General features: G+C 37.2%; 3 protein-coding genes across 5 annotated transcripts; 1 reads left to right on the top strand and 2 right to left on the bottom strand.

Annotated features, from left to right (window-relative positions):
• Positions 1-444: 444 nt before the first annotated feature.
• On the bottom strand, positions 445-4,588 carry tipin (timeless interacting protein). 2 transcript variants are annotated; one of them, XM_033991797.2, is made up of 8 exons: positions 4,551-4,588; positions 3,243-3,369; positions 3,054-3,150; positions 2,906-2,981; positions 2,625-2,747; positions 2,393-2,456; positions 1,895-2,152; positions 445-909 (listed from the first exon to the last, which is right to left on the bottom strand). In XM_033991797.2, the coding sequence occupies exons 2-8, from the start codon at positions 3,343-3,345 to the stop codon at positions 590-592; spliced, it is 1,041 nt and encodes a 346-aa protein (XP_033847688.1). In that variant the 5' UTR covers positions 3,346-3,369; positions 4,551-4,588; the 3' UTR covers positions 445-589. The 2 variants fall into 2 exon arrangements, with proteins under 2 accessions (XP_033847688.1, XP_055086287.1); XM_055230312.1 differs by lacking the exon at positions 4,551-4,588 and adding an exon at positions 4,413-4,478 and having other exon boundaries at positions 566-909.
• A 361-nt stretch (positions 4,589-4,949) lies between these two features.
• On the bottom strand, positions 4,950-20,944 carry lctla (lactase-like a). 2 transcript variants are annotated; one of them, XM_055230274.1, is made up of 14 exons: positions 20,799-20,944; positions 18,997-19,132; positions 18,444-18,604; positions 14,720-14,807; positions 14,139-14,248; positions 13,294-13,422; positions 12,154-12,249; positions 11,998-12,052; positions 10,896-11,057; positions 9,434-9,708; positions 7,824-7,950; positions 6,617-6,816; positions 6,471-6,534; positions 4,950-5,478 (listed from the first exon to the last, which is right to left on the bottom strand). In XM_055230274.1, exons 2-14 carry the CDS (start codon positions 19,106-19,108, stop codon positions 5,363-5,365), a joined length of 1,695 nt encoding a protein of 564 aa, XP_055086249.1. In that variant the 5' UTR covers positions 19,109-19,132; positions 20,799-20,944; the 3' UTR covers positions 4,950-5,362. The 2 variants fall into 2 exon arrangements, with proteins under 2 accessions (XP_055086249.1, XP_055086253.1); XM_055230278.1 differs by lacking the exon at positions 20,799-20,944 and adding an exon at positions 20,535-20,721.
• A 1,052-nt stretch (positions 20,945-21,996) lies between these two features.
• On the top strand, positions 21,997-27,444 carry crybgx (crystallin beta gamma X). The gene is made up of 6 exons (XM_033988802.2): positions 21,997-22,086; positions 23,163-23,211; positions 23,584-23,705; positions 24,657-24,792; positions 25,468-25,607; positions 27,243-27,444. Exons 1-6 carry the CDS (start codon positions 22,043-22,045, stop codon positions 27,373-27,375), a joined length of 624 nt encoding a protein of 207 aa, XP_033844693.1. The 5' UTR covers positions 21,997-22,042; the 3' UTR covers positions 27,376-27,444.
• The last annotated feature ends 118 nt before the right edge of the window (positions 27,445-27,562 follow it).

Here is a 27,562-nt window from a genome sequence, read left to right as displayed (position 1 = left end):
TTTTTAAATAAAAAAGATTTGAACTTTTTATTAATATACATGTTCTACACTGTCGCATGAGAAGAACCAAATCATGAATCCTTAGAATCATGGGTTTTTTTTGGTCCCTTTTACAAGTGACCTGTCAATCAAAGTTTGAGGGGGTTCTATGTTTTCAAAGTGGATTGTAAAATCAGATTTAATTTGATTAAACTTCTGGTAAAAACTAAACAAGCTAAAAGTAAATCCTACTACTGTGTTGGATTTTTTTGGTTGTAGTCAGCAGTCACATGTGCTGTCAAACTGTTAAACTTACACATGCTTGTAAATGTAAATTATTTTGACATTTATTTATATTTATATTATATATATATTTTAATACACTTGAATTTTGTTAAATTTGTGTAGTACTCTTCCACTATGAACATAAGATGGTTTTGTAAAAAGCAATTTTATTAAGCTTTCACAACTCTAAAGGAACATAAATACAATATATTTTGGGTTTACACTTGAATCACTTCAAACTTTGCAATGGAGAATTACTAGGACAAGTATTCAGTTTTCTATTTAAATTTTATACAATACTTAAAATACTGATAACTGAAAACAACTAGTCCTCTTTAGCATCTTGTCCCTCTTCTTCACAGTTCTCTTCTGATTCAGGGACTGTACTTGTACTGGCCTCAGGTTCTTTGGGCTCGGGGGTTGACTCCACATGGTTCTCACTGTCCTGGGTTTGAGGCTGGTTTAGTGGCTGTGTGCCGTCAGTCAATGGGCCCTGGTCCTCCTCTTGAATCTGGACTTGATCAGGACTCTGGGCCCGTTCAGGGGGGACTCCTGTGGACTCCTCCATTAGGACTGACTCTGACCTTTTGATGTGGGACTCTGAAGGCTCAGACTTTGTGGGCTGAGACTCCATAGACCAGGACTCTGAACAATTAAAAAGACAAGTTATATGTTTAAGTGTAATCAGTTCTTAGAAAACATTGTGTAGGTTTAAAAAAAAAATTAAATGCCTATGAAAAGCATATGTTGTACTAGAATTTCTACTTTTAGCTTACCAAAAAGTAAATGATCAGGTTCAACAGACAAGTATACACTACTACTACTAAGTATAGGTGTCATATCCTTTGAATGCCTTTCTTGGGTAACCTGCTTAGACTTTTAGGTAGAGATCTGTCCTCAGCATTTGACTCATCTTTCACCATGGCTGGGGTCAGGAGCAGTGGGTGACAGTAGTGCAGCCCCAAATCTAGGTACTAGGTTTGATAAGGAGTACTTAACATGCTGTGCATGTTTCACTTTGGGAAAAATCTAGAGTCAACCCACCCAGGCACAGGGAGAAAATGCAAACGCTGCAGACTTTGTTGTAAAATGAAAGTATTTACCACTTTGTCACCTGCTACTAATTAAAATAGAGCAAAACAGTAAATCCATTTTTGTCTACTTAACCTTGTATATGCTGTTTTAATAGCATTATCTACTGTTTGGAGTAATGCTTTGGCAATTTTAGTGCAAACTGGGTAAATGCGCAGCTTTGTGTTCAAATACATAAAAATGAGTGTGTGCTGCCTCTCTGGTATTTCAATTGCAATGTGACATCACAAGAGACTGCCCTGATTACAGCCAGGTGTTTCTGATTATAAACACTTGGCTGGAGGACAGAGTTTGAAGTGTTAGACCGATCACACTGTTCCTTATATGTCCAGACCCCAAACCCTCACTCTCTCCTTTAGACCTCAAGGTACAGCTCTATTTGAAATGTGGTTATATGAGAAGTTTGTGTTTGGTCTCTCTTTAAACACAGATACTTGCAAATAACACACGCATACATAGAACTTATGTAATTTCCCTTAAAAAACAAACAAAAAAATTTTAATAATGATTTGTATTTTTTGATATATAAAATCCTTACCTGCTTGCTGTTTCTGCCTTGCTAGTCTCCTCTCAAGAGCCTTGAGTCTGTTCTCAGCCATCCTCATCTGCTGCTCCTCAGTGAGAGAGGGGGTAGAGGTGAGAGACAAGCCCAGGGAGGGGTCTACATTTTGGGCTGTGAAGGCACTGGGGGCTGGGGTGGAATGGATCATATGTGGAGGAGAGGCGCTCAAATGTTCTCCACCAAATGGATCGGGATCACCAAAAATCTGCATGTCTGCAGGCACGTCCTCCTCTCCTGTGATCGACAAGATTATAATGTTTACTACTGTTTACCATTATTATTAAGGTCAAGACAATCTACTCATCAACCATTAAATTAAAATGGGATAAAGTTGGGAAAAACATGACTGCAACTCAATATCGAATACGATGTGATTTCAAGTTGTAGATTATTATCATTTACAATACATTAATTCACCCAATAATTATGAAATGGTAATGGATTTTGTTGTTGGTAAAATGTAAGAGACCTCACCCTCTTTACTTGTGTAGTCTTCATGTGTCAGTGGCATGTCCAGTCTTATCCTCTTCAGGCACGTCTGTCACCAAACACAAAATGAGAAACTTTGCGATACATGTTTAAAAAGTAGGATTTTGTTCCAAGTGCAAGATTTTAATAAAACAGGTTACTTTGTTTTGCAGACAGCACTCTATTATCTAAATAATGTCAGCCTTTGGGATTTGATACTTTGCACTTCTTGTCTAACCTGCACTTCCTTCTTGGCTCCTAGTCGTTCAACTTTGTCGATGAAATCCTCAAACTGAAGTTTAGGGAAAAGTCTGTGAGCCCAATTTTCCATTCGCTTCATCAGCAAACGCAGGTCCTCCACCTAAAAACACAATGTTTTTGTTTTTTTAAAGGCCCTATATTACGCAAAATAGACTCTTGTGAGCTTTAAGCCATGTTAGAATGGCTTAATATTGCACTTTTATTTTTCAAGAACTTTCAGTTATCCTGTATACAAATTGTGCTATAGAAAAAGCTCACCTCATGCCCTTTGCCTTTAAATTTGACATCGTTAAACAGTGTACGCAGAGCTGGTAGTCCTCTGTCAGAGATCAGCCTAAAACAAGGGAGCAATAGTAACTACATTTTCTATTTTCTTAGTAAAATCCCACTGGACTCCTGCGTTCACCTGTTTGAGTCGAGTTTGGGCTGTGGTCTTTTCACTCCTTTCCTTTTCGCCTCTGGGACATCGGCCAGTTTAGAAACCTCTCCATTGTCATCATCACCTGCACAATATGTACAACAACATTATGATAAAATCAATAATCAAATGAGATGTGAAATAAATATAATGTATAATGTAAAATGTGACTCTCACCAAACGGGTCTGCGTTGTCCTGCCCGGGGGATAGAGGAGGAGGCAGAGCGTCAAAGGGCTCATCCTCAATGTGGCTCTGATCAAACAAACCGTTGTCTTCCATTGGATCAGCTTCAGAGTGAGATTGCTGCAAAACACACAAACACAGTCTCAAAGTGAATTTGGGCTGCAGTGACATCACAGCAGTATTTGAATGGGATGTGGGTGGGACAGATACACAGTTATTCTGTAGAACATGATCATGAACTGAAAAAAATTGCATTCCTTTCACTGGTGTTAATGGTGCTATGTAACACTATGTATGTATGGCCACCGCCTGCTCATCTCCACGGAGATGTAAGTACTTCTGTTAGTACAGTTAGGAATGTTCCACTGTATGACATTAAACATATCCATCTTGCATTTATCCAGTTCCAGTTGTTGTTGCTTTACCTTCAAAATCATGCAGTCCTATTGTAAGTGGGCAGTATTTGAATGGGATGTGGGCGGGACAGATACACAGTTATTCTGTAGAACATGATCATGAACTGAAAAAAATTGCATTCCTTTCACTGGTGTTAATGGTGCTATGTAACACTATGTATGTATGGCCGCCGCCTGCTCATCTCCACGGAGATGTAAGTACTTCTGTTAGTACAGTTAGGAATGTTCCACTGTATGACATTAAACATATCCATCTTGCATTTATCCATTTCCAGTTGTTGTTGCTTTACCTTCAAAATCATGCAGTCCTATTGTAAGTGGGCTTGCCTTCACCTGGCTCGTCTAGTTTAATGCCATATTGTGACACATTTCAGGCAAAGCATACCAGCTCCATGAAGACAAGCAGGTGACAGACCCTCTACCCAGTACCCATGTTACTTAGTCCACCTTTAATCTAACAAGCTATTATGACTAAAGCACATTATAGTAAGAGAGAAGACTAAACATAAGTTAATCAAGGTTACATAGATTATACTATTTATCATAAAACATAATGCTAACGAAATAATCGCAACTAGTACATCACTTGAAACTTGTAAAATTAAATTATATTTCGATTGTATGTATATACCGTTGCATAACTTGACCCAGGACGCAAAATGAGCGTTAGAATAACATTCTATCAGGTAAAATGTTAGATTATTCCTTTACTGAATCAAAAAGCGCCCATAGTCCACTCTAGTTTACCAGTATCTCACCATGCCATTGGGTTTACACGTATCATAACACCAATCTTAACATTTGAGAACATCCCAACAGGCTGAGAAGGGAAATATATGAGGTTATTTCATGAAATCTAACTTTAAATCACAAACATGCGTTTACCTGTAAAAAGAACAGCAACAGCAATAGCGGCAGTGACAAATGTTCAAGGAAGGCGGCAAAACAACATAAACTTCCGGGAATGACAGGAAGTGAACAATTTATTTTCAAAATAAGACTCTTCTTTGATATATTGCTTTCAAATATGTACAAAATGTTTCTATAATAAGATAATGGTGCAAAAACAAAATTTATATTAGTACTAAAAGTGTAATATAAAGTTATATGTCATACTAAAGAAGAAAGACAGACTTTTTAAACACATTAACAACAACGCAGAGCTTTGACTTTGAAGGTAAATCAATGACGGCATTATATTTGAGAGGCAAGACTATTGTTTTAAGGTACACTTTATTAGTTATTTAAGTAACAACTTTAATATCACTCATTCTTTTTCTGGTGTACAAACAAGACACAAATTACAGTGAGACAAGTGAGGTTAATCAAATAGCCTAGCCTACCAAGCCTGAGAAAGATTTTAACTTGAAAATAATCACCTTATTATCAAGCAGAATCACATTACAAGAAGCTCACCCGGGTAAGTTCAAATCATTTATATACAATGCAATACAATGTAAAACTCTGCTATTTCTGAAGTAGTCTAAAGCAGGGTGTCTCAAACTGTGGTACACAAGCTCCTGCTGCTGGTACTTGGACAGCTTGGACAGTCCTCCTTTGGATACTTTCTTATTTAGAACTACAGTGGAAATGATGTAGTCCCCTCTTAGACCTAGAGCCACTGGTCTAAAGTATTGTAAACCTTTTTGACTGGTTAAATACATAGTTCCTGTGTTTTTTGAAGACATTTTTTTTTTTTAAAAACGTCTCCGCAGCAGGAACATGAGGAGAACAGCACTGAGGAGAATGCAGAGGGTGCACACTGTGGGGACGACTATCTCTGTCACCAGCTCCATATGGCCAATCAAAGGGTCTGAAAACAGGAGGAGAAAGAGACACAGCAGTAAGAAAACTGAATTGAAATCCACTGCCCCATAGGCTGGCGGTGTGATTCCAGCACACACAGATGAATACAGTCATTGGCAAAATGCTTTACCCATTTCACCCCCAGTGTCTGCATGCACTGGTGTATGAATGCGTGTATGGATGGGTGAGTGGTTTCTTGTAAAGCACTTTGAGCCTTGAAAGTGGAAAAGCGCTATATAAAATTACCATTTACAAACATGTGATTGTTGTCATTTTAAAGGACTTTAGGTCATAAGATTAATATAGCAACTTTATGGTGACATTCCCTATGAAATATTAACAAATAATGATAATGTTCAACATTTGTTCAGTTTGGTTATTTCATTCAAATACTGTGAATGTTCCATAAAGTTACATAGACCATCTAATTTTATGACATCATCAAATTTAGGGAGCTGCACCTATCAGTGGTGGAATGTAACAAAGTAAAAGTAGTAAAGTACAAATTTGTGGTATCTCTACTTTACCTAAATAGATTTTAATGAGGACATCTTTTACTTTTACTTCATTACATTTGAGAACAGGTATCTGTACTTTCTACTCCACTACAGGACTCAAAAGTAAAGTATTTCTTATTGTCTGAGACCTGCTGAAAAGGCTGAGGGTTTATTTTTAACATGCAAACAAAAATATGCAAATAAAAACAGCTAGAAAAAAAAATGTTTCCAATTGTTTCTGCTGAACAAAATTCAGCACAAATCTTTATCAAAATCACTATATTTGAAGCTTCATAAGACCTCAAAATCTATGCAAAATACTTTTACTTTTTAAGTAGATTTTTAAACAGATACTTTAATACTTTAATTTAACTAGATTTTTTACGTGATACTTTTACTTATTTTTTTTTGCCACAATATAGTATGTACTTTTGCTTACGTAACAAAATTGAGTACTTCCACCAGTGACACCGATAAATAAATAACGATGAACAGTACAAACCTGCAGCCAATAACTGATTACTGGTGGAACACATCTCTTTAGATTTCCTCTTCCAGCTCTCTACCTGAAGAATTGTCCATGGATTATTCAGAATATTCTTGAACATGGATTTAATGAAGTGAAATCTGTATTTGAGTGTGAGTTACCTCTCTCTGGTTGGGAAAGCCATTAGAGCTGATGATACGTTTGTAGTACTGGACAGAGGCTTTGGGATACCGCGGCTTATTTTTGCTGCTGAAGTCGACATAAAAAAGTCCAAAACGCTCAGAATAACCCTCATCCCACTCAAAGTTATCCAGGAGTGACCAGGCGGTGTACCCTTTCACATTTACGCCATCTTTAACAGCTAAGAAAAGGAGAGAAGTTATCAAAGGTAGATTAAAATAGATAGACATAATGGGGATGCACTCAAAGACAATGAATGGTTGACTGTATCTATGTATCTATATATTATCATTAATTTTACATCTAATTGAAAATGGTGTAAACTCTACATTTAACCACGAATGAGGGTTTACACTGTTTCATTTTAAGACGATCTATCAGTCAAAAGTTTGGACACACTCATTCTGTTTTTTTTCTGTATTTATTTGTACTACTTTCTACATTTTATATACATACAGAAGACATCAAATATATGAAGTAAGGTGTATGGAGTTATGTAGAAAGACAAAAGTTAAATAGCTCACTAAATATATTTTTTATATTCAAATCCTCGAGTATCTGCATTTGCTTTGTCAAAAATAGTTTTTCTTGCTACATTAGCATTACAACTCCATATATCTTACTTCATATATTTGAGCTTTTCTGTATGCATTTTGTTATAAAAGTCTTTACTTATACCTTTACTCAGTTTGTACATTGTCATGCAGGCTAGTGTACGAGATGGGTAGTGGTATGTAGGGTCACCATGATGTCTTAGTCCCAGGTTCTTAACTCTTGAGCCTCAATAGCCTAATAACGCTTCAACAATATCTTAACCGTGCTATAATGTATAAAGTAGTAAAAATAAATAATAAAAACATTGAATGAAAGGGTGTGTCCAAACTTTGACTTGTAGTGTATTTTAAATATATATACATTTGTGTAACAAAAAAGGTATTTAAATGGAAAAATGTAGTCAGCATTTAATTTCCTATTCAAATTGAGTTATGAAGTTAAATAACTACAGTTCCTTTAATAATGCTTCATCTTATTATTATGTTGGCACTACTACTGCTTTCAGATGTGGTCCACACTACTGCTCAAATGTGTCTTTTTTAACAACAACTATGGTTTATGATTTACAAAATGTTCTTGTGTAAAATGCTTCAGTAAAGGTCTCCAGTTTTGGACATGAGATGAACAGTGGACCTTTAAGCATCTCGTTGATGTAGTCTTTGTAGTAGTGAATCCTCCAGTGGTCACACAGGTCAGTGCACATGATCTTCTCTGACACTCCATTCTCTGTCACATAGACCATGGGGTTTCCATACTGACTCTGAGGAGGAAGAGGAAATTAATACAGGCATGTAGTCGGGGCTTGAAATGAGGTGTGTGCTAATAGTCGGGTTCAGAGGGACAGAAATGATCAGGTAGCTCTGGTTGCCATGCTAACATGTTAGCTTCTGTTGCTACGAACAGGCCTAAATTGTGTTTATTTTATGTTGAGATAAAGTTGTAGGTGGTAAAATTGCTTCTGCTAGGATGTTAACTTACCCAAAACATTTTCCTAACCTTAACCATTTTCCTCACATTAACATAATCCTGTTCCTAAATTTAACCAAATCCTAACCTTAGCCATAATCTTAACCTGTTTCCTAACTTTAAAAAAATACTCTGTTCCTAAACTTCATCACTTTGAATGACTACTCACAGCAGAATGTCCCTCCCAACCCAACATTAACCTTGAAATTACTGTATAACTAAATACTTAAATCAATCCAAAATCAAAACAAAATTCCTTCAAATTAGCTTTTTCTATACTATTGAATTGTGTTTAATGTCATGAATCTAAATTAATTCTTAAAGGTGCATTTCTGGTGGGATACGCACATCTCCATGCTATTGTTTGGCATCAAATTGAGTCATTTCGCCATAGATCTAACCTGTGATCTGTCAATTTCTATTACAATATAGCAGACTTTTGGGTCTAGCAATCGAAATCATCAGGTTCAACATTTGTGAATTGACTTTTTAAATATTTCTTATGAATATACCATGTACTCAGTAGTGAAGTCTGGGTGAGGGGCACTTTTCTCTGTTTCTCTGTTGATAACATTTTATGTACAAAGAAATATCCAAAAGGTAAATGCACAAGTTTGCATTTTAATTGTATTCATTTCAGCTGCCCCCTTTTGTGCTAAATATGATTGGTTTATATAATGTTGTGATGCCGTCTGAAACCCACTATGTGACTTTTTTAGCTTCATCAGCCCATAGAATATAAGCCTATAGCAATATATGAAATTTAACATGAATTGCTGATGACATCCCAACATTCTATTGACCAATAATATTTAATACAGATAAGGGGCAGATAAAATGAAATTTTTTTGATTTTGATTGATTTTTTAACACCAACATCTAGTGCTGTTACGTTACAAAAATTTACTCACTGCTCAGTACCTATTCCGATACCACGATGATGATACAACAGACTTTTTATTTAGACAATAGAATGTGATTTTCAACATTAAATAATAATACTTTCTTTTCTATTTCCATGTAGCCTTATATCTCTGTAATCCCTCAGTGGTCCAGGTAGGTTCCATAGTGGTCCATGGCTGTATACTAGTCTATGTGTCTTATACTTCTGATACAGCTCATTCCAAAGCTATTCAGGAAAGATTCATTTCTGTCCTGTGAATATGACTTTTTTCATATTGATACCTGCTCAAATGATTATCTAGTTTCAATACTAGTTTTAGTATCGATTAGTATCTGATCTTTGATACTTTTGTTAACCCTTGTTACATCATTACCTTGATAAAGTTGAGCATGCGTCTGAAGCCCCAGGGCACTGCATAGAGCCACTCAGAGCCGGGGTCGGGCCACACCGGGTCAACCAACTCAGCCAGGTCTCGGTCGGTGAAGTAGCTGTCCCCCAGAGTGGAGGGCTGGTTCCTCTGGGTGACGTAGCGTGTGGTGAAGTGGCCCACACCCAGGAAGTCACAGGTGCCTTTGACGTAACTCTTCTCCTGGGGTGTGAACACGGGCAGGCGGGACAGTCCCAGGCCCTGCTGACCACTCTTACGACCTGGGGACACAATGGAAATCAGGCATAGTATTTCTGAGTAGGGTTGTCAAAAGTATTAAAAATCAGGTACTAATTGATATTACAAATACCAAAACAAGACACTCATTTAACAAAATATCGATACTGGAAAAAAAAATCACACGACATTTAAGCTTTCCTGAACTGTTTTAGTGTCATTTTGAGCTTTATCAGAACTAGTATAACACCTCATGGTAACATAAAGACAGTACTATTACTACTACTAGTTTTATCTTCATTGTGTTATCATAATCGTAATTGAGTACTGAGTAAATTCCTTACTATAGAAATTGAGTTTGAAGTTTTAGTATCATGACAACACTATTTCTGAGGAGGGCTGTGGCTCAAGCAGTATTCTGTTGGGAATGTTGGAGTTGATTTGTGCATACTGCAGTTGTTTCCTTGGGCAAGACACTTAAAAACATGGAAAATATGATACAAATTGATAAACTAAAACTAGTATTGAAACTAGATACTCATTTGAGCAAGTATCGTTACTGAAAAGACTAAATTGAAATATGTTTTTGCAAAATAATCACATTTTATTGTCTCTAAGGTGGTATCAAAATCGGTATTGAGTATCAGGTTTATTACTTACTATTGAAATTGAGAATTATATGAAATTTTGGTATTATGACAACACTGTACAGTAGTGAGTGATAGTGGCGATTCATAGTCTGGCCAACCACACACAGAGTAGTTTTGAGGCTAGGCTATGTGTTCGGAAGTGGTCAGATTACCAATCACATTTCTGTCTAGCACTTGCAATTTTAAAATCATGACACTTTAATGTACTTTTTAAATTGATAAGTAAAGTAAGTAAATTTGAGTGAAATTAGCTCAAAAACACTATAAACTACTCACATAAATACAGTTAAACCTGATTAAAAGCTTGTAAACTGAAATCATAACAGATGAGAATTCCACATGGCTGTGGGGTCCTGGACATGTTGCATGTTTATTCTGGGGTCCCGGCATGAGATCGGATGTGCGCTATATTGTATTCATGCACCAAATAAAAGCAACAGAAAACTCATGACTTGCAGTGATGTGGTTAAACTGATTAAGATTAGGATTTGTGAGGGTTAAGAAATTTGCTACAGCCAGAGACTTCTCAATAATGCTAATTTTTTTGTTATAGGTTCCATACACGAGACCGTGGGCCATACCAATGTACTCCTTCATGACCTGGGGGTAGTCTCCGTAGAACACAGGTGAAGCGAACCAGCCCAGGGAGAACTGCATGTACCTGTCGGCTGCTTCTATGTCCCTCTGGTTTGTGCTGTCCACAGGCTCACCCCAGTCTGCAGTCAGGGAGATGCCCACCATACCTGTACCAGCAATATGGCAACAGCACAAGCACAAAGGTTGAATGATTTGGAAAAATAAACATGATTTGTAGTTTGGTAAGTATGAACTACACTGTAAGAAGGGTCTTTAGAAACAGAATTATGAAGAATTATGTTAAGTTTATAGTAGTAGTTATTTGGGCTTTTCAGATGTTCTGAGACCTTACCAGGGGTCTTTTATGTTTTAATATTGATTTTTTTTTTATTATTTTTATTTTAACTACTTTCTACATTTCATACACACAAAAGACATCAAATATATGAAGTAAAATGTGCATGGAATTATGTAACAAAGACAAAAAGTTAAATAACCACTAAATATTTGTGTATATTTATATTCAAATCCTCAAAGTTTGCTTTTTTGAAAAATATATACTAGAGTTTTTAACTTTTTTTCATTACTGCATAACTCCATAATTCTTGCTTCATATATTAGATGTGTGAGCATCTAAAATGTAGAAAGTAGTAAAAATAAGAAAAAAAAAATCTGCATGAGAGGGTGTGTCCAAAGATTTGACTGGTGGTATATATGTGAGAATGTCTTTATATGTATTCATTTTTACTGCTGCAGTTTTGCTTGTTTCATTGTATTTTGTACAATGGTAATGAAATCTAATCTTTAATCCAATCTAAAACTCTAAAATATTGCTGGTTTTCAGATTCTAGACTGCGATGATGTCATACTCCCAGATGAGGGACATGAGTTTTCCATGGATTACATTGTACTTTGCCATGAAATATCCAAAAGGTAAATTTACAAATATTGAACCTGATCATTTCTAGACTCTATAACTCACGACAATACAACTAAAGTTGCATTTTAATTATATTCATTTGAGCTGCCCTCCATATTAAATATGATTGACCTATAGAATGTGCTGATGTCATCTGAAACCTAGAGGCAGTGTAAAAAAAAGTATACCTTTCTGTTTACTTCTCCACTGTGTGTCATAGGTGTGCCAGACTTTAGCATGAGCCTGGAGGAAACAATCATAAGTTGAATTCAGTAACTTGAATAATGTACATTAGCAAAGTGGTGGATGCCTTCAAAACATTTTGGCTAGCATTTAAACTTTACCTTGATAATATTATGTGCAGCCTTATATGCGCCGATTCCTCTCAGCTTCAAACCAGGAGCATGTTCACCAGTCTCATATCCTTCCACTGCAATGGACTAACACACAAAGGGGTAATATTTGTTGACATATACAGACTATATGCTATAGACTTTAGTTCATTCTAAAATAATATAAACATGGACTGAATGCAGAAATTATAACTGAATTATAAAAAGACATTTTAGTGAAAGCTTTAAGACAGTCATATTTAAAATTGACTGTATGGTAGCCCTGAAGGTCCTGTATTGTGCAAAATGATCTTTAAGCCATGCTATAATGCTGTTACTTCATTATTATATATACATAGACCAGAAAATAGAATAGCAAGATAGATATGTTTATGCCATAGTGTGGAATATTCCAGGTAAAGCAATAACACCACATGGAGAAAAGCAGGTGGTGGATTCTCTATCAGATATATAGTGTACCTTTAAGCAGTGGTGGAAGAAGTACTCAATTTTGTTACTTAAGTAAAAGTACCATATACCGGAGCAAAGATATACTTGTGTAAACGTATTAAAATACTCATTTAAAAATGTACTTAAAGAGTAAAAAAATATTTTCCACAGTTTGAGATCTAAGAAAGCTTCCAATGTTGTGATTTTGATAAAGATTTGAGTTGAATTTTATTTAATGGAAATTATTTATTTATTTATTTTTATTTGTATATTATTGGTTGCTCAAATTATGAACAAGTTAAAAATAAACCCTCAGACTTTTCAGCAGATCTCAAACAATAATAAAAATACTTTTACTTTTCAGTCCAGTCAGTCCAGAAAATGTAGTGGAGTAGAAAGTACAGATACCTGCTCTCAAATGTAATGAAGTAAAAGTAAACAGTGTCCACTTTAAAATCTACTTAAGTAAAGTGCACATACCTCAAATGTCTACTTACGTACAGTACTTTACTACTTTTACTTTGTTACATTCCACCACTGCCTCTAAGTGAACTCACAGGATGTAAATATGTAGGTTAAGTGAGTTGTACAACTCCATTGTGACTGGCTTTTCCTCCTGGGATTACACATATAATCTTATGATATATAAATGCAAAGGTCTACCATCTGATGTTATTCCCTGTTTTTATGTGCCAGACTCACCCACGGATTGTTGAACGTGATCCAGTACTTCACTTTGTTTCCAAACTTCTCAAAACACAGATTTGCAAAGTCGTTGAAGTAGTTGATCATGCTGCTGTTCTGCCATCCCCCATACCTCTCCTGGAGCAGCTGAGCAAACAAAATAATATACAACATACATGAATATATAAAGTACCTGCTAGTATAGTGGCATATTTAAAATTGCTCGACATAGTAATTAGCAGAGGTGGGTAGAGTAGCCAAAAATTGTACTCAAATAAGAATAACATTACTTCAGAATAATGTTACTCAAGTAGAAATACAAAGCAATGGTCCAAGAAAGTACTCAAGGACGACAGTAGTTTAGTCGGTAGCGTTTTTGTCCACTAATCCAAAGGTTCAAATCCAGCTCTTAGCATACACATCATTCACTAAGTGGTCAGATCCACTGACCCACAGGTTGGAGGTGTGATTCCAGCTCCCACAAATGAATGTTGTCCTTGTGTCTTTAGGCAAAACACTTAACCCACCTTGTCAGCAGTGTCTGCATATACGGGTGTCTATGTGTGTGAAATTGGGTGAGTGGTTAATTGATGTTAAGTGCTTTGGGTGCCTTGAAGGTAGAAAAGCGCTATATAAGGGTGTGACCATTTACTCAACTCACTTGTAGACTTACTCACAGTGGGGAGAGGAACCACAACTTTTACTCAAATAAGAGTACTGTTACTTCAGTAAAATATTACTAAGTAGGGGTAAAAGTATGCTGCTAGAAAAGTACTCTGAAAAGTTAAATTTCTTCAAAAAGTTACTCAAGTAAATGTAACTGAGTACTCTCCACCTCTGGTAATGAGATGTATACACGATACCTGAGGCAGATCCCAGTGGTAGAGAGTGACTATAGGAGTGATCTTATTCTCCAGTAACATGTTGATCAGGTCGTCGTAGTATTTGAGTCCTTTTTCATTGATCTGTTCATCTGAAAATACACAATATTAAATAGCATTAGCCCTGGCTTTTCTAGTTTGCCTCTGTAGATTTTGCCAGGTATGTTCTAGGGCTGATATTTGCACTTTTTAGCATATTGGCTATCGGCTTTAAATTTCTTTCAGAGGCCGCAATTTAGTTTGGGCCAACCAGATGCCTAAAGACCAAATGTGACTCCACAGCTCCCTTATCCTCTTATGGATGAGCTTGTCATTCCAAATCATATCATTTGGGTAAAATAATCAAAACTGGCCCTACATATCTGCAGAGCTTATCGACCATCGGTTTCTGTCGATCATTATCAGCGTCAGCCATTAAAAAAAACATATCGATCTCTAGAATGTTCCAGAGTATAGCATAAAAAGTGATTTGAAAACTTTCATATTTACTGTGAGCTGGCTCGCCTTTCCACAAATCTGACCTGTAATTTAGCTGTTTGATATTATATAAAATGAGAGCATACTTTTCAGTCCGTTTGGTAGAATCCGTGGCCAGGAGATAGAGAAACGGTAATGGTTCAATTTCATGTCCTTCATCAAACCAACGTCGTCCTGGAAGAAAATAACAGTTCAGTGAGCTGCAACACATTTGGATACAGTTGGTGTTTACTTTTGAAAATTGAATCAATAATCTCACAAAAACATTATAAATTAAATCTTGTATAATCCCACCAGCCTTAGTTTTTTCAGGTTCTTAAACTGACAGACAAATGTTGGATTTAATATCAGATGCTTTATGTGGATAGACCTAGTAACTATAGAGATATTAACCATCAATCAGGTTTAAACATTTATTACGTCTTTAAAGGTACCGTATGTAACATTTTGGAGGTGGCACATTCTTCACAATTCCATGGAAATAAAAATTGAAATCATACTTTGGAACATTCTCCATGGAGATACACACATTTTATGCCATACTGTGGAAGATTATTGCCAAAGGAACAACATTTCCATGGAAACAAGGAGGAGGCCAAATAAGAGTCAGGTGTGTGGAGATGCAATCAAATCAAATCAAATCAAACTTTATTTATATAGCACTTTTCATACAAAAAAAAAAGTAACACAAAGTGCTTTACAAACCATTAAAATCAGTCCCACCCACCAAACCCACCCAGCCACCCGACAGCCCAACAACCCAACCCCAACACATCAATAAACATAACCAAACAACCCCCCACCCCAACACACACTCCCACCCCCCACCTCAACACATGTTAAAATACCTCAGTTTCATTTAAAATATGTTTAAGTGGAACAGGCTGGATAAAGATGAACCAGATGAGAGAGCGCCACCAGAGGAACCATCTGCACCAGGAACAGGGTCACCCACAGCCACAGGACACCAGCCCAGGGCCCAGAGAAGAGATGAGGTCAAGACCAAACCTCCAGGGCCCACGAGCCAGGGCCCAGCAGCCACAGCCAACCACAGCTCCCGGTGCAGAGGGCTCCTCAGAGGAAACACTGGCAAATCTAAAATGATTAAAAATAATAAAATAAGTCAAACCTAATAAATAAGTCAATAAATAATCAATAAATAATAAAATAATCAATAAATAATAAAATAAGTCAAAACTAAACAAGTAAATAAAACATAAGTAAAACATAAACACACTAGCCAGCCTAAATAAGACTAAATAAATAGAGAAGTAAACTAAAATGATAAATACTAATCAAAAGCTATGCTAAAAAGATGGGTCTTGAGCCTGCTTTTAAAAACCTGAATGTTCTCTGCGGCCCTGAGGTCCTCCGGCAGGCTGTTCCATAGACGGGGGCCATAAAACTGGAAAGAGGCCTCTCCATGCGTGTGTGTCCTGACTTTGGGAATGACTAGGAGCCTGCTGCCGGAGGAGCGCAGGGGCCGCGAGGGTTCATAGGATAAAAGCAGTTCTGTAAGATAAGAAGGCCCAAGACCATTAAGACATTTAAAAACCAGTAAAAGAACTTTAAAATCGATCCTGAAACACACAGGGAGCCAATGCAGGGATTCTAATACCGGTGTAATGTGGTCCCGCCCCCTGGTCTTAGTCAGGACACGTGCTGCTGAATTTTGTAATAATTGTAGACCTGAAATCGCCTTTTTGGGAAGACCAGAGAGCAGGGCATTACAGTAATCTATACGACTGGTGATAAAAGCATGCATCAGCGTCTCTGTGTTGGCCCGAGAGAGAATGGGACGGACTCTGGCTATGTTTTTCAAATGGTAAAAACCAATTTTTGTGATGTTTTTAATGTGTGGAATAAAAGTCAGCTCAGAGTCAAAAATAACGCCCAGGTTTCTTACTTGTGATGATGGATTAAAAGACTGTGACTGTAATTTGGGTAAAAGTTTCTCTCTCTGGGCCTCAGGACCGATGATTAAAACCTCAGTTTTGTCCTGGTTAAGCTGGAGGAAGTTTTCTGCCATCCAGGATTTGATGTCTAAAATACAGTTAAAAAGAGCATCCACTGGGCTGGTGTCATCAGGAGACATGGAGATGTAAAGCTGTGTATCATCTGCATAGCTGTGGAAGCTGATTCCATGTCTCCTGATGACATCACCAAGAGGGAGCATGTACAGGTTAAAAAGTATAGGACCTAAAATGGAACCCTGGGGCACACCACATGTGATTTTATGAACCTGAGAGGAGTAGGTGTCTAAGCTTACCATAAATGTTCTGTCTGTGAGGTAGGAAGTAAACCATTTGTGTACAGTACCAGAGAGGCCGACCAGGTGTTTGAGTCTGTTTAAAAGAATAGTGTGGTCGACTGTATCAAAGGCAGCACTTAGATCCAGTAGAACCAACACTGTCACCTGTTTAGAATCATAATTTAGTCTAAAATCATTTAAAATCTTTGTCAAGGCTGTCTCTGTACTGTGGTTTACTCTAAAACCAGACTGACATTCTTCAAGAATGTTCTGTGTGTTTAAAAAATAATTAAGCTGGGTAAAAACAAGTTTTTCTAAAATTTTGCTTAAAAATGGTAAGTTAGACACTGGTCTGTAATTGTTAAAATCATTAAAATCTAAATTGCTCTTCTTCAGCAGGGGCCTCACCACTGCAGCTTTAAAGGCAGTGGGAAAGACCCCTGTCTGAAGAGAGTAGTTCATCATGTTTAAAAGCTCGTCTCTAAAAGATTCATAAAATGACTTGAAGAACCGTGTTGGAATGGGGTCAGCAAGACATGTGGTGGGTCTCACTGAGGAGAAAACTTCATCAAGCCTCTCAGCATTAACCAGGACAAAGCTGTCCAGTGTTTCCTCTGGTAAAGACAAACAATCAGATGTGTTAAAAACAGTGGTTTGGTTAGATAAAATGTCACATCTGATTTTGTTTATCTTTCCCATGAAGTGGTCTGCAAACTGCTCACAAAGGGAGTCAGTGGGAGGGAGTTTGGAGTTGTTAAGAACAGGGTTAGTGAGATGGTCGATAGTGGAGAAAAGAATTTTGGGGTTGTTTTTATTGTTTGTGATTAGTTTGGAGAAATATGAGTTTCTATTGTTTCTGATGGCATTATTATATGTTTTTAGATGTTGGGTGTACATTTGAAAGTTAATTGTGATTTTGTTTTTCCTCCATTTTCTTTCTGCCCTTCTGCAGTTTCGTTTAAGTTGTTTTATTGATTCAGTTTTCCATGGTGCCGCAGGTTTGGGGGGGGCCTTGCTTAATTTAAGAGGAGCAACTGTATCTAAAGTGGATTGAAGTTTGCTGTTAAAATCATCAACAATAAAATCACAGGAGGCAGGTAAAACAATTGGAGGAGTGTTCTCTAAAATATGAATAAAATTAGCAGCCACTTCAGGGGTAAGATGACGCTTCCTCACAGTTCTCACAGAGGTCTCCCGCTGAATAAAACCAGTGATATTAAAAAACACACAGAAATGATCTGACACAGCCAGGTCAACAACAGAGGACACACTCGCAGACAGGCCATGAGTGATGACCAAGTCCAGAGTGTGTCCTCTGTTGTGAGTTGGCTGTGTCACATGCTGGGTAAAATCCATGTAATTAAGAACATTTAAAAATTCCCTTGCAACAGGGTCTAAAATATCTACATGTAAATTAAAATCCCGCTCAGAGTAAGGACGTATGTTTTTAAACTTTTTTCAGTGCAATAAAAGCAATCGAAAAACATGCTTTTATTTGAGCCTATGCTTTGTCTGTAAAGTTGCAGACTGTGGCTTTCAGTGATATGTTGTAATGATACCTTAAACTTGTAATATCCCTCGCAGGACGAGTCCCCAGTGGCGTTGGAGGAGATCGTTCCTTTCTTATGAGCGAAGGCGTCCCAAATGCTCAGGCCTTTCCCATCGATGTTCCAGGCTCCTTCAGTCTGATAGGCTGAGCTGCCCGCACCCCACGAGAACCCTATGCACACGTTACATCCAAAGACTATTTACCTACACTTAAAAATTATATTAAACTTATATTAAACATTCTACAATTTGAGTCCAGCCTACTCACACTGCACTGCATTCAGTACATGCATTCACTTCTCTTTATCAGTTATCTTTTCTTACATCTGCATCCGTATAGTGGCTTCTATGATTCCCAAATTTACAATTGCTCATTCCTATCAATGTTTTCAATTTGAGGATACTATCATAAAAAAACAGATGTATTTAACATCACATTACATTTTATAAACTTAAAAAAGCTAACGTCCTGTGTTGAAGAGATTCCTTTTGTACTACTACATGTGTCATTTTGTACGTCTCACTGAAGTGGTTTTAAATATATGGTTTTGTTCCTGTACTCACCAGGTGGGAAAGTGCCATAGTAGAAGGAGGTCCTCTGGTTCTTGGTCCAGTCGAAGTCTTCACTCGCTGAGACCAGGAGGACCAGCGTTACCACATGGTACCACCTCTGCATTCTGTCACTGCTCAGTCACACCTACTATATAAAAAAAAATACAACTAACAAGTAGAGTTGTCATGATACTAACATTTCAAACTCTATTTTGATAATAATATAATTCTTATTTATATGATAATAAAAAACACTCTTTCTTTAGATAATAGAATGTGATTTTCAACATTAAATTTTAGTACTTTCTTTTATATTCCCATGTGGCCTTATATCTGTGTAATAGAGTTCCATGGGCGTATACCAGTCTGTGTGGTCTTATATATATCTGAGTTTTGATACTTTTGATGACACTACAAAATGTGATTATAACGAATCACCTTTATACTGTTATTTTAAACTTTCCATTCCATTTTCTCATCTTTACAGTCATACTCAGAGATTATCTCTGTAGCCACAACTGTCTTTTATGAGCTGGCTATTATGCGCCAAATAGAACTCAATGATTTAGGGAGAATAATATATTAGATTTGCGATTTATGTTCTAACAATACGATTCTGTTCGAAGTTCACATTTTAAACACACCTAGAAGAATTGACAAAAAGACTGAAATATAATCTGACAAACTAATGCAAGAATCACACTTCAGAACATGTTTGTACAGATCTAAACTACAGGATTAGCAGTTTTTATACAGAACAAGACAGGAGATTTTGTTGTTTGTGGAGGAAATGATGGAACTTCAATAAGTGCAGCCTTTGCGATTTACTAATTGCGTCCATTTAAATTGGATTTTCATTCAATTGCGATTAATCTCACTGCTGTAGCGTGAGTAGATTCTTAAATGGCAACACTATCTGAGACACTGTCACAGTAGGACTTCCATACAAGCAGAGAGGGCAAAGTGTGCAAGAGTACTACAGCAATATAAAGGCAGCAGGATTTGAACCTAATCGATACTAAAACAGGTATTGAAACTAGATACTCATTTCAAGAACTAATACTAAAAAAGTCCCATTCACAGGACAGAAATAAACCTCTCCATGATAGTGAGCCGTATCAGAACAAGTATAAGACCACATAGACTAGTATACGCCCATGGACCATTATGGAACCTACTTGGACCACTGAGGGATATAATACACAGATCACAGGCCACATGGGAACATAAAAGAAAGTACTACCATTTAATGTTGAAAATCACAATCTATAGCCTAAAGAAATAGCATTTTATTATGATTGTGGTATCGGAATCAGTATTGAGTATTGCGTCTATTCCTCAGTATTGAAGTCAAGTTTGAAATGTTTGTAGACAACACTAATAAGCACATGCCTATACACTTTTATAAATCACTTTCGACATCTGTTGAAGTTGGGCTATCTTAAAAATATTTTCATTTCACACTGTAACATATAGACCTTGTAGTATTAGAAAATGACTAACCAGCATTCACAAATTTAAGCTTCTCACAATTCTGAATACCAACTTACTTGTTAGTATAATCCATTTTGCATTATCCAACTTGAAAAACTCGTCTACAGAATTTCATTTCACCCAATTATATGAAACAGTCACACAAAACGCAATCAGTGAGAAAAAATATGCTAGTTTATCCAGTGCAGTCGAAAAGAAGGACATCGCCAAACCTATTTTATAAAACAAACTATGAAGTCTAATGTTCTGAACTGCTAAAGTCTTACCCTACCTGCATGTCTAGCCACCACTCGCCTTTGTAAACAGCACACTTATCTAACCTGGGTCGCATTTGTGTCCGAAAAACATCCAGGAAAACTCCCCAAATTTCTGGTCCTGGCTGATTTCAAGTTCAGGTTCAAAGCCATACAAAGTCCACCAGAGAAGGATCCAGGGTCTTTGGGAGTCTAAGGGGCCTATTGGCTTGTATTGGATTGTACTGGGTTGTATTGGGTCGCATTGTTGTGAATGGGAGGCTTTTGGAGGGCATTGGGCTGTGAGCATAAAAGTGCTGTTGCAGACAGATCTTTTGACACAGCTGGTCATGTGATTGAGGCCTTTACTTTATAACAGGACAGTGTTAAACAATGGATAAATGGCACATTGTATTGTTTTTTTTATTGTTTGTGGTTTTGACAGATTGAAATGAGCTCAAACTGAGAGTTGACTGTATGACAAACCAAAAGGTGCACGACTTTTGTCTCCGTGGGGATGTTAGTGCTTTGCTTGCAATGTTCCACTGCATGGCATTAACTTTTTATATGTTGTATTTGTTCAATTGCAGGTTTATTGCTTAAAAATAACTACATTCTTACTATGAGCTGTGAACTTGGCCTAGTGGAATCACCTGCTTGGATTAGTTAATTTAATGTAATATGTTGAACACTTTCGGCAAAGCTATATCACGGTGATGATAAAAACACTTTTAATTTAGACAGTAATATGCCATTTTCAACATTAAATGGTAGTTCTTTTTTTACATTACCATGTGGCCTTATATTTGTGTAATCCCTCGGTTGTCCAGGTGTATACTGGTCTGTGTGGTCTTATACTTCTGATATGCTCAAACTCATTCTAAAGCTATTCAGGAAAGGTTTATTTCTGTCCTGTCAGTGTGACTTTTTCAGTATTAATACCTATCCAAATGAGTTTCTAGTTTCAGTACTTTTATTTTCAAGTATTGACTCTATATGTTTGCCCCTTATCTCTTTGGGGTCATGACCAGTGCAGTAAATACAGTGGATGCTACACTATAGTTAAAACCATGTCCCATTGTCCCAGAGCATTGTGTTAAACTGCTGAGCCTTCTGAATGAATGCGCCGGCCTCACCGCAGTACTACTACTCCTCTCATGTACTTTCTACTTGACATATCCTGTGTGTACCTGTGTGTTTGTGCACCGTTTGCATTTAAACCTGTGTGACTTTAACATATGAATGGTGCCCAGTCCAGAACACATTTGAGTTTTCCAGCACTGAGCTACTGCAGTATTTAAGGGCCCTTTTAGAGGCAGGTACGAGCTGACATGAACATCTTTAACAAGGTCCCAGGACTAGTCCAACAAACCAGGTATGTGTAGATCTAGCCTGAGTATCAGGGGTAAGAATAGAGTTAGTTTAGACCAGGAGTAAAGTACATCACTTACCTGGACAGCCAAAATCACATGTTTTGACAAAACTTTACAAAAACATGTGGATTGTTACACGTAAAAAATGAAAAAAATAATAATAATAATAATGCAGAAGACTTAGAAACAGCTTGGATTTCTACAGACTCAACAATTGAAGCACTAAACTGTTATTTTAAAGAAGTTATAGATTTTGTTCTAAATTATACAAAAATTTTGGAGAAACATTTGAGAGACCCGTGATACACCGTCCCAAGTTAAGACGGAAGTTTTTCACGCTCTATGGTCTGATTCCAGAAACTTGTGAATTCAAACAGAATGTAGAAGAGAATGGATGGTCAGCTATAGCGGAAAACATGTAAGAGCAAACCTGCATGGGGAGAACATGGAAACTCTGCCCTGAAACAAGGGACCTCACCTTAACCGCTAAGCCACTACCAACAGCTGGCTAATAGCAGGTTAGCAACTTACTGGACAAAGTCAAATATGTTACTGATGAAGTTTTTTTAAATTTTAATTGGAAATAAATATACTTAACACAGCTGTGCAAAAACGTTCAACGCTCATTGAATCATGTGGACAGGGAGGAGAATCAGATCCAGCTGGTTATTTGGGACATTTCTTAGAGGAAGGCTACCTTCACACTTCTCATAAGTTGGTCCTGGCTTAGTCCTGATGTAGACTGGTCCTGGTCTAGTCTTGGTTTAGTTTCTTTTTAGTGCCAGTTTTTATTGGGTCTTTGTGCAAGTATGAACGCACTACAAGTATCCATTATAGCATTAACATCAATATACTGTTAAAAGAACAAAGGGGAAAAGGTTGCTTTAAGCGGACAAAGTTTGTCTGTCATTGATGAAGTTTCTTGGACTAGAGGGAAAAATACGTTTAGTTTAGATGATTCTGAGGATCCCACCTGAACAGAGAGATAGGGCAGATATCTTGCGTCTCTTTGTTAGACTTAAAATGTACTTTGAATGAACTGATTGAAAGTGAAAACTAACTGACTCTGTCTCTGCAGCAAGCTGGGGTCTGTGCTCCAACGTGCCTTCTACGGGTCCAGTGGGAGGGTGAGTTCTGTACTTAAAAAATATACACTAGTACTACTACTACTATTCTACTATTATTATGAAAGGATCTGTATGTAACCTGCAATATTACTGTTTTAAGTAAAAAAAAGTACAACAGTCACAACTGCACTTGCGTTGCTAGTGTCTAAACCTGCAGAAAGAGAACACAAGTTTGTCTCATTCTCATAATAGATTAGATTAATATCTGGAGATACAGATAGGTCAAGGTTAAGAAATTTCAAATACACATCCTACATACAGTACCTTTAATCACATGTATACAATACAATGTATACAATACAAAAGTATACAATGTATACAATATTGATAAATAATTATAACTGACCCCTCTCCTCTTCTGGTCTGGATCAGGTGACCCTTTTTGAGCAGAGGAACTTCGCGGGCCGTCGTTTGGACCTGAGCTCAGACTGCTCTCGTCTCAGTGACCGCAGCTTCCCCGAGAGATGCAACTCTGTGCAGGTGGAGAGTGGAGCGTGAGTATAGTGCCCCCTGCAGGACACAATGTGGCAGTACAATAACAACTATAATCTGCAAACATAGCGTATTGTCTTGCATTTGCACTCATAAAAACCTCTATCATTCTTACGTCAGTGTAAATAGACAGAAGGTAAGACAGGTGAAATACCTTGACACAACCGCACTACTCTGACCTTCTTAAATTGGTGTAATTATGGGGCTAGAATACATCAAGTAGCAAAAATGTAGCAAAAAAAGTCATATATTACGCAAAATTGGCTCTTGAGCTTTAAGCCGTGTTACAATGTTGTTACCTCATCAAAAACATACCTGGAGTTGTATTTTGTTTCATTCACACAACTTGTGATGTCATGAAACGGTAGTATTCAAGTCAACAGGCCCTTTTACCTTTAGTTGAGTAGAGATTGCCAATTCCAGGGCTAAAATCATCCAAATTATTCTAGTGAAGGTATATGGAGTTTAAAAACACAGTAGAGCACTTCCTGTATAACCACTCAATGACATTACAAGTGTTTGCAGTTTGAGAGAAGAACTCAGCCTAAATATGCAGGATTTGTGTGTTAAACATGTGTGAATGAAACAAAACACAACTCCAGATATGTTTGTGATGAGGAAACAATATTATAACATTTTTCAGAAATTAGCCTAGTATAGGCCCTTTAAGTGTGTAGATCCTTAACTACACAGCTGTGGGTGGGGATAGGGGGTAGGTGAAAACAAACATTTTTGGAACACTCAAGCATCAAATGCAGGACAATACAGGATTACTCAAATATGCATGAATCAATCAGCATACAACTCAGAGTAAGATAATGAAGAGGAAAAAAACATAACAGTAAAATGCTCAGGAAAGTATATTTTGTAGAATACGTCCCCTTTACACAACTCATGAATGCCTCATACCTGTAGTTTTTGTGTTAAAATCATTATTGTTCTTTATATTGCAGATGGGTGGGGTACGAGCATGAGAACTTCCGTGGGCGTCAGTATTTGTGGGACATGTCCGACAGGGGAGAGTACAACTGTTATGACAAATGGTGCGCCCAGGCTGACCATATCGCCTCTGTACGCTCCGTCAAACAGGTAAACACTTGAATACACCTGTATATATGTGTGTGTGTGTGTAATGTAAACAAACATGAACCAAAGGAGGTCAGAACTAGGTTCATTGATGGTCAACCAGACACAATAAAGTAGCGACCAGAAACTAGAATAAGAAGGCTTGTGTGAAGGTGTTACATGGGGTGGCCATATGCCAAAGCACCTCAGAATTTTTTAAGAGCCTAGATCACAATTTTCAATTTCTTCTTTTAAGGATCAGCACTTCTCTGCGATTTGTTAAAATGGTTAAAGTAGGTGCGGACTGTTTACCAGAAAAGTGACGTAGTGTGCTTTTTAAGGGTGCTTTCATACTTTGGGACTAAACAGGGCCTAAAGCCAGAACTAAACCTGGACTAGACAGACTTAAACCAGGATTATAAGAGGACCAAACCAGTCTACATCAGGACTAGACTGGGCTCAAACCAAGACATGACATGACATGTCTGCATTCACCATGGCAGGTTATGGGTTTTAGGTGGAACCATTATGGGTTTTGGGAGGATCCATTTTTTTCAGGCCAGCATTTAAACGGTAATTAATTTTAATTAATGTATTTGACCTTTTGTAACCTGGGTAAAACTCCATTGATATGAATCTCTTATGCGATCTTACTTCTACCTTCTTCCATTTTGTCCTCACCTTAACTCTTCTTCCCAGGACACAAACCCGGCCCGCGCTCAGCTGTTTGAACGTGCTGGTTACTCGGGAAAGAAGATGGACATCCAGGACGACATTCCCAACCTCATGAGCAGATACAGCCTGAACCGCATTGCCTCCATCAGGGTGCTGGGTGGAGCGTGAGTGATAAAAATGACTTTATAATAACCACATTCTAATCAGTCTTAATGACGTGTGAACACAGACTTCATTTATAATGGACAAATAGTTTATTAAGCATCATTCAGGCTTTGTAACTACTTCATTAATATCCTACCTCCTAACACCTTAAATAAGTAACAGAAACTTATCCAGGTTGCAACACCTGCTTCTCTCTATGAAGAGAGATATGTTTAAAGGTCCCATATTATGCAAAATTGGCTCTTGTGAGCTTTAAGGCATGTTAAAATGTTGTTACCTCCTCAAAAACAAACCTGGAGTTGTGTTTTGTTTCATTCACACGTGCTTGAGCAATCCTTTATAATTAGTCTGTCTACATCTCCAAAGCTCAAAATGCTCTGTTCCACCTTGTGATGTCAGGAAAAAGTAGTTTTCAACAGCTAACTTTTATATTTAGTTCCATAGAGACTGGCAGTTCCAGTGCGGAAATTATCCAAATTATTCTAGTGTTCTAAGCTGTATGAAAACACAGTGGAGCGCTTCCTGTATTACCACATGACATCACAAGGTGGAACAGAATGTTTTCAGTTTGAAAGAAGAACTCAGCCTAAATATGCAGGATTTGTGTGTTAAACATGTGTTAATGAAACAAAACACAACTCCAGATATGTTTGTGATGAGGAAAAATCATTATAACATAGGTCAGAAAATAGTGTAATATGAGCCCTTTAATGCCATTCTGTGTAATATTCTAGACATGGAAACAATATCTCCATGGAGACAAGCAGATGGTTGCCCCTCCAGGAAAATTACATAGTGCAATAATTGTAATAGGTGATCTGGTTTACCAATAATTGTACATTTTAATATCAGCATTAAATACTTTTTTGTTTTCTACAAATGTATAAATAGGTTAGTGGCCCACACTTTGCAGAAGTTCATGTCTATAACAACTGTAAACCATAACCATATTTTTTGTCATTTTCAAAAGGTGCATTACGTAACTTTTTTGGTGATGGGTCTGCCACTTGCTTGCCCCATGGAGTTATTGATATGCCTGGATTGTTTCAGCTTTATGAATACATGCAAGTGGTGGACAAAATCATTTATTAGTATTTAGTTTCATTATTATCATGGGTCGTATAATTTATTCATACTAGGATTGTCAAAAGTGTAAAAAATCAGACACTAATCGATACTAAAACTAGTATCAAAACTAGATGCTCATTTGAGCAGGTGTCAATACTAAAACAAGTCCCATTCATAGGACAGAAATTAAATTTTCCTGAACAGCTTTAGAATGACCTTGAGCTGTATCAGAACAAGTATAAGACCACACAGACTAGTATACGCCTATGGACCACTATGGAATCTACCTGGACCACTGAGGGACTACACAAATATAAGGCCACTTGGGAATGTAAAAGAAAGTACTATTTAATGTTGAAAATCACATTCTATTGAGTGTTTATTTATTATCATTGTGGTATCAGAATTGGTATTGAGTACTGAGTCAGTTCCTCAGTTTCGAAATGGAGTCTGAAATTCTAGTATCATGACAACACTAATGTACCGGTATACTATTAGACTATAATGTGGGATGGATTTGCCTTTTAAGTTCAGATATTTAGAAATCCCTCTTGTATTTTGTGCAGGTGGGTGGTGTACCAGGAGCCTAACTACAGGGGCCCTCACTACGTCCTGGAGAAACGCGACTACAATAACTTCACTGACTGGGGCAGCCAGAACAGCACTGTGGGGTCAATGAGGCGCGTACGATTCAACTAAAGACAATAGCACCGATGTAACACCAATATGAACCTGCCAGATTTGTACCAATAAACTTTTACTACTGTTTCAGAGCACTTTCAATTATTCTACATTCACCAGTAATAGTAATTGTTTTCATTTTAACAAGTTTTTCTCATTCTCAGTAAATGAACACAGACACACAGAGGCTGCACTAGCACTGATT

The sequence above is a fragment of the Periophthalmus magnuspinnatus genome, chromosome 3, assembly GCF_009829125.3.
Source record: "Periophthalmus magnuspinnatus isolate fPerMag1 chromosome 3, fPerMag1.2.pri, whole genome shotgun sequence".
Taxonomy (NCBI): domain Eukaryota; kingdom Metazoa; phylum Chordata; class Actinopteri; order Gobiiformes; family Gobiidae; genus Periophthalmus; species Periophthalmus magnuspinnatus.
This window is presented reverse-complemented; position numbering and strand designations above follow the sequence as displayed.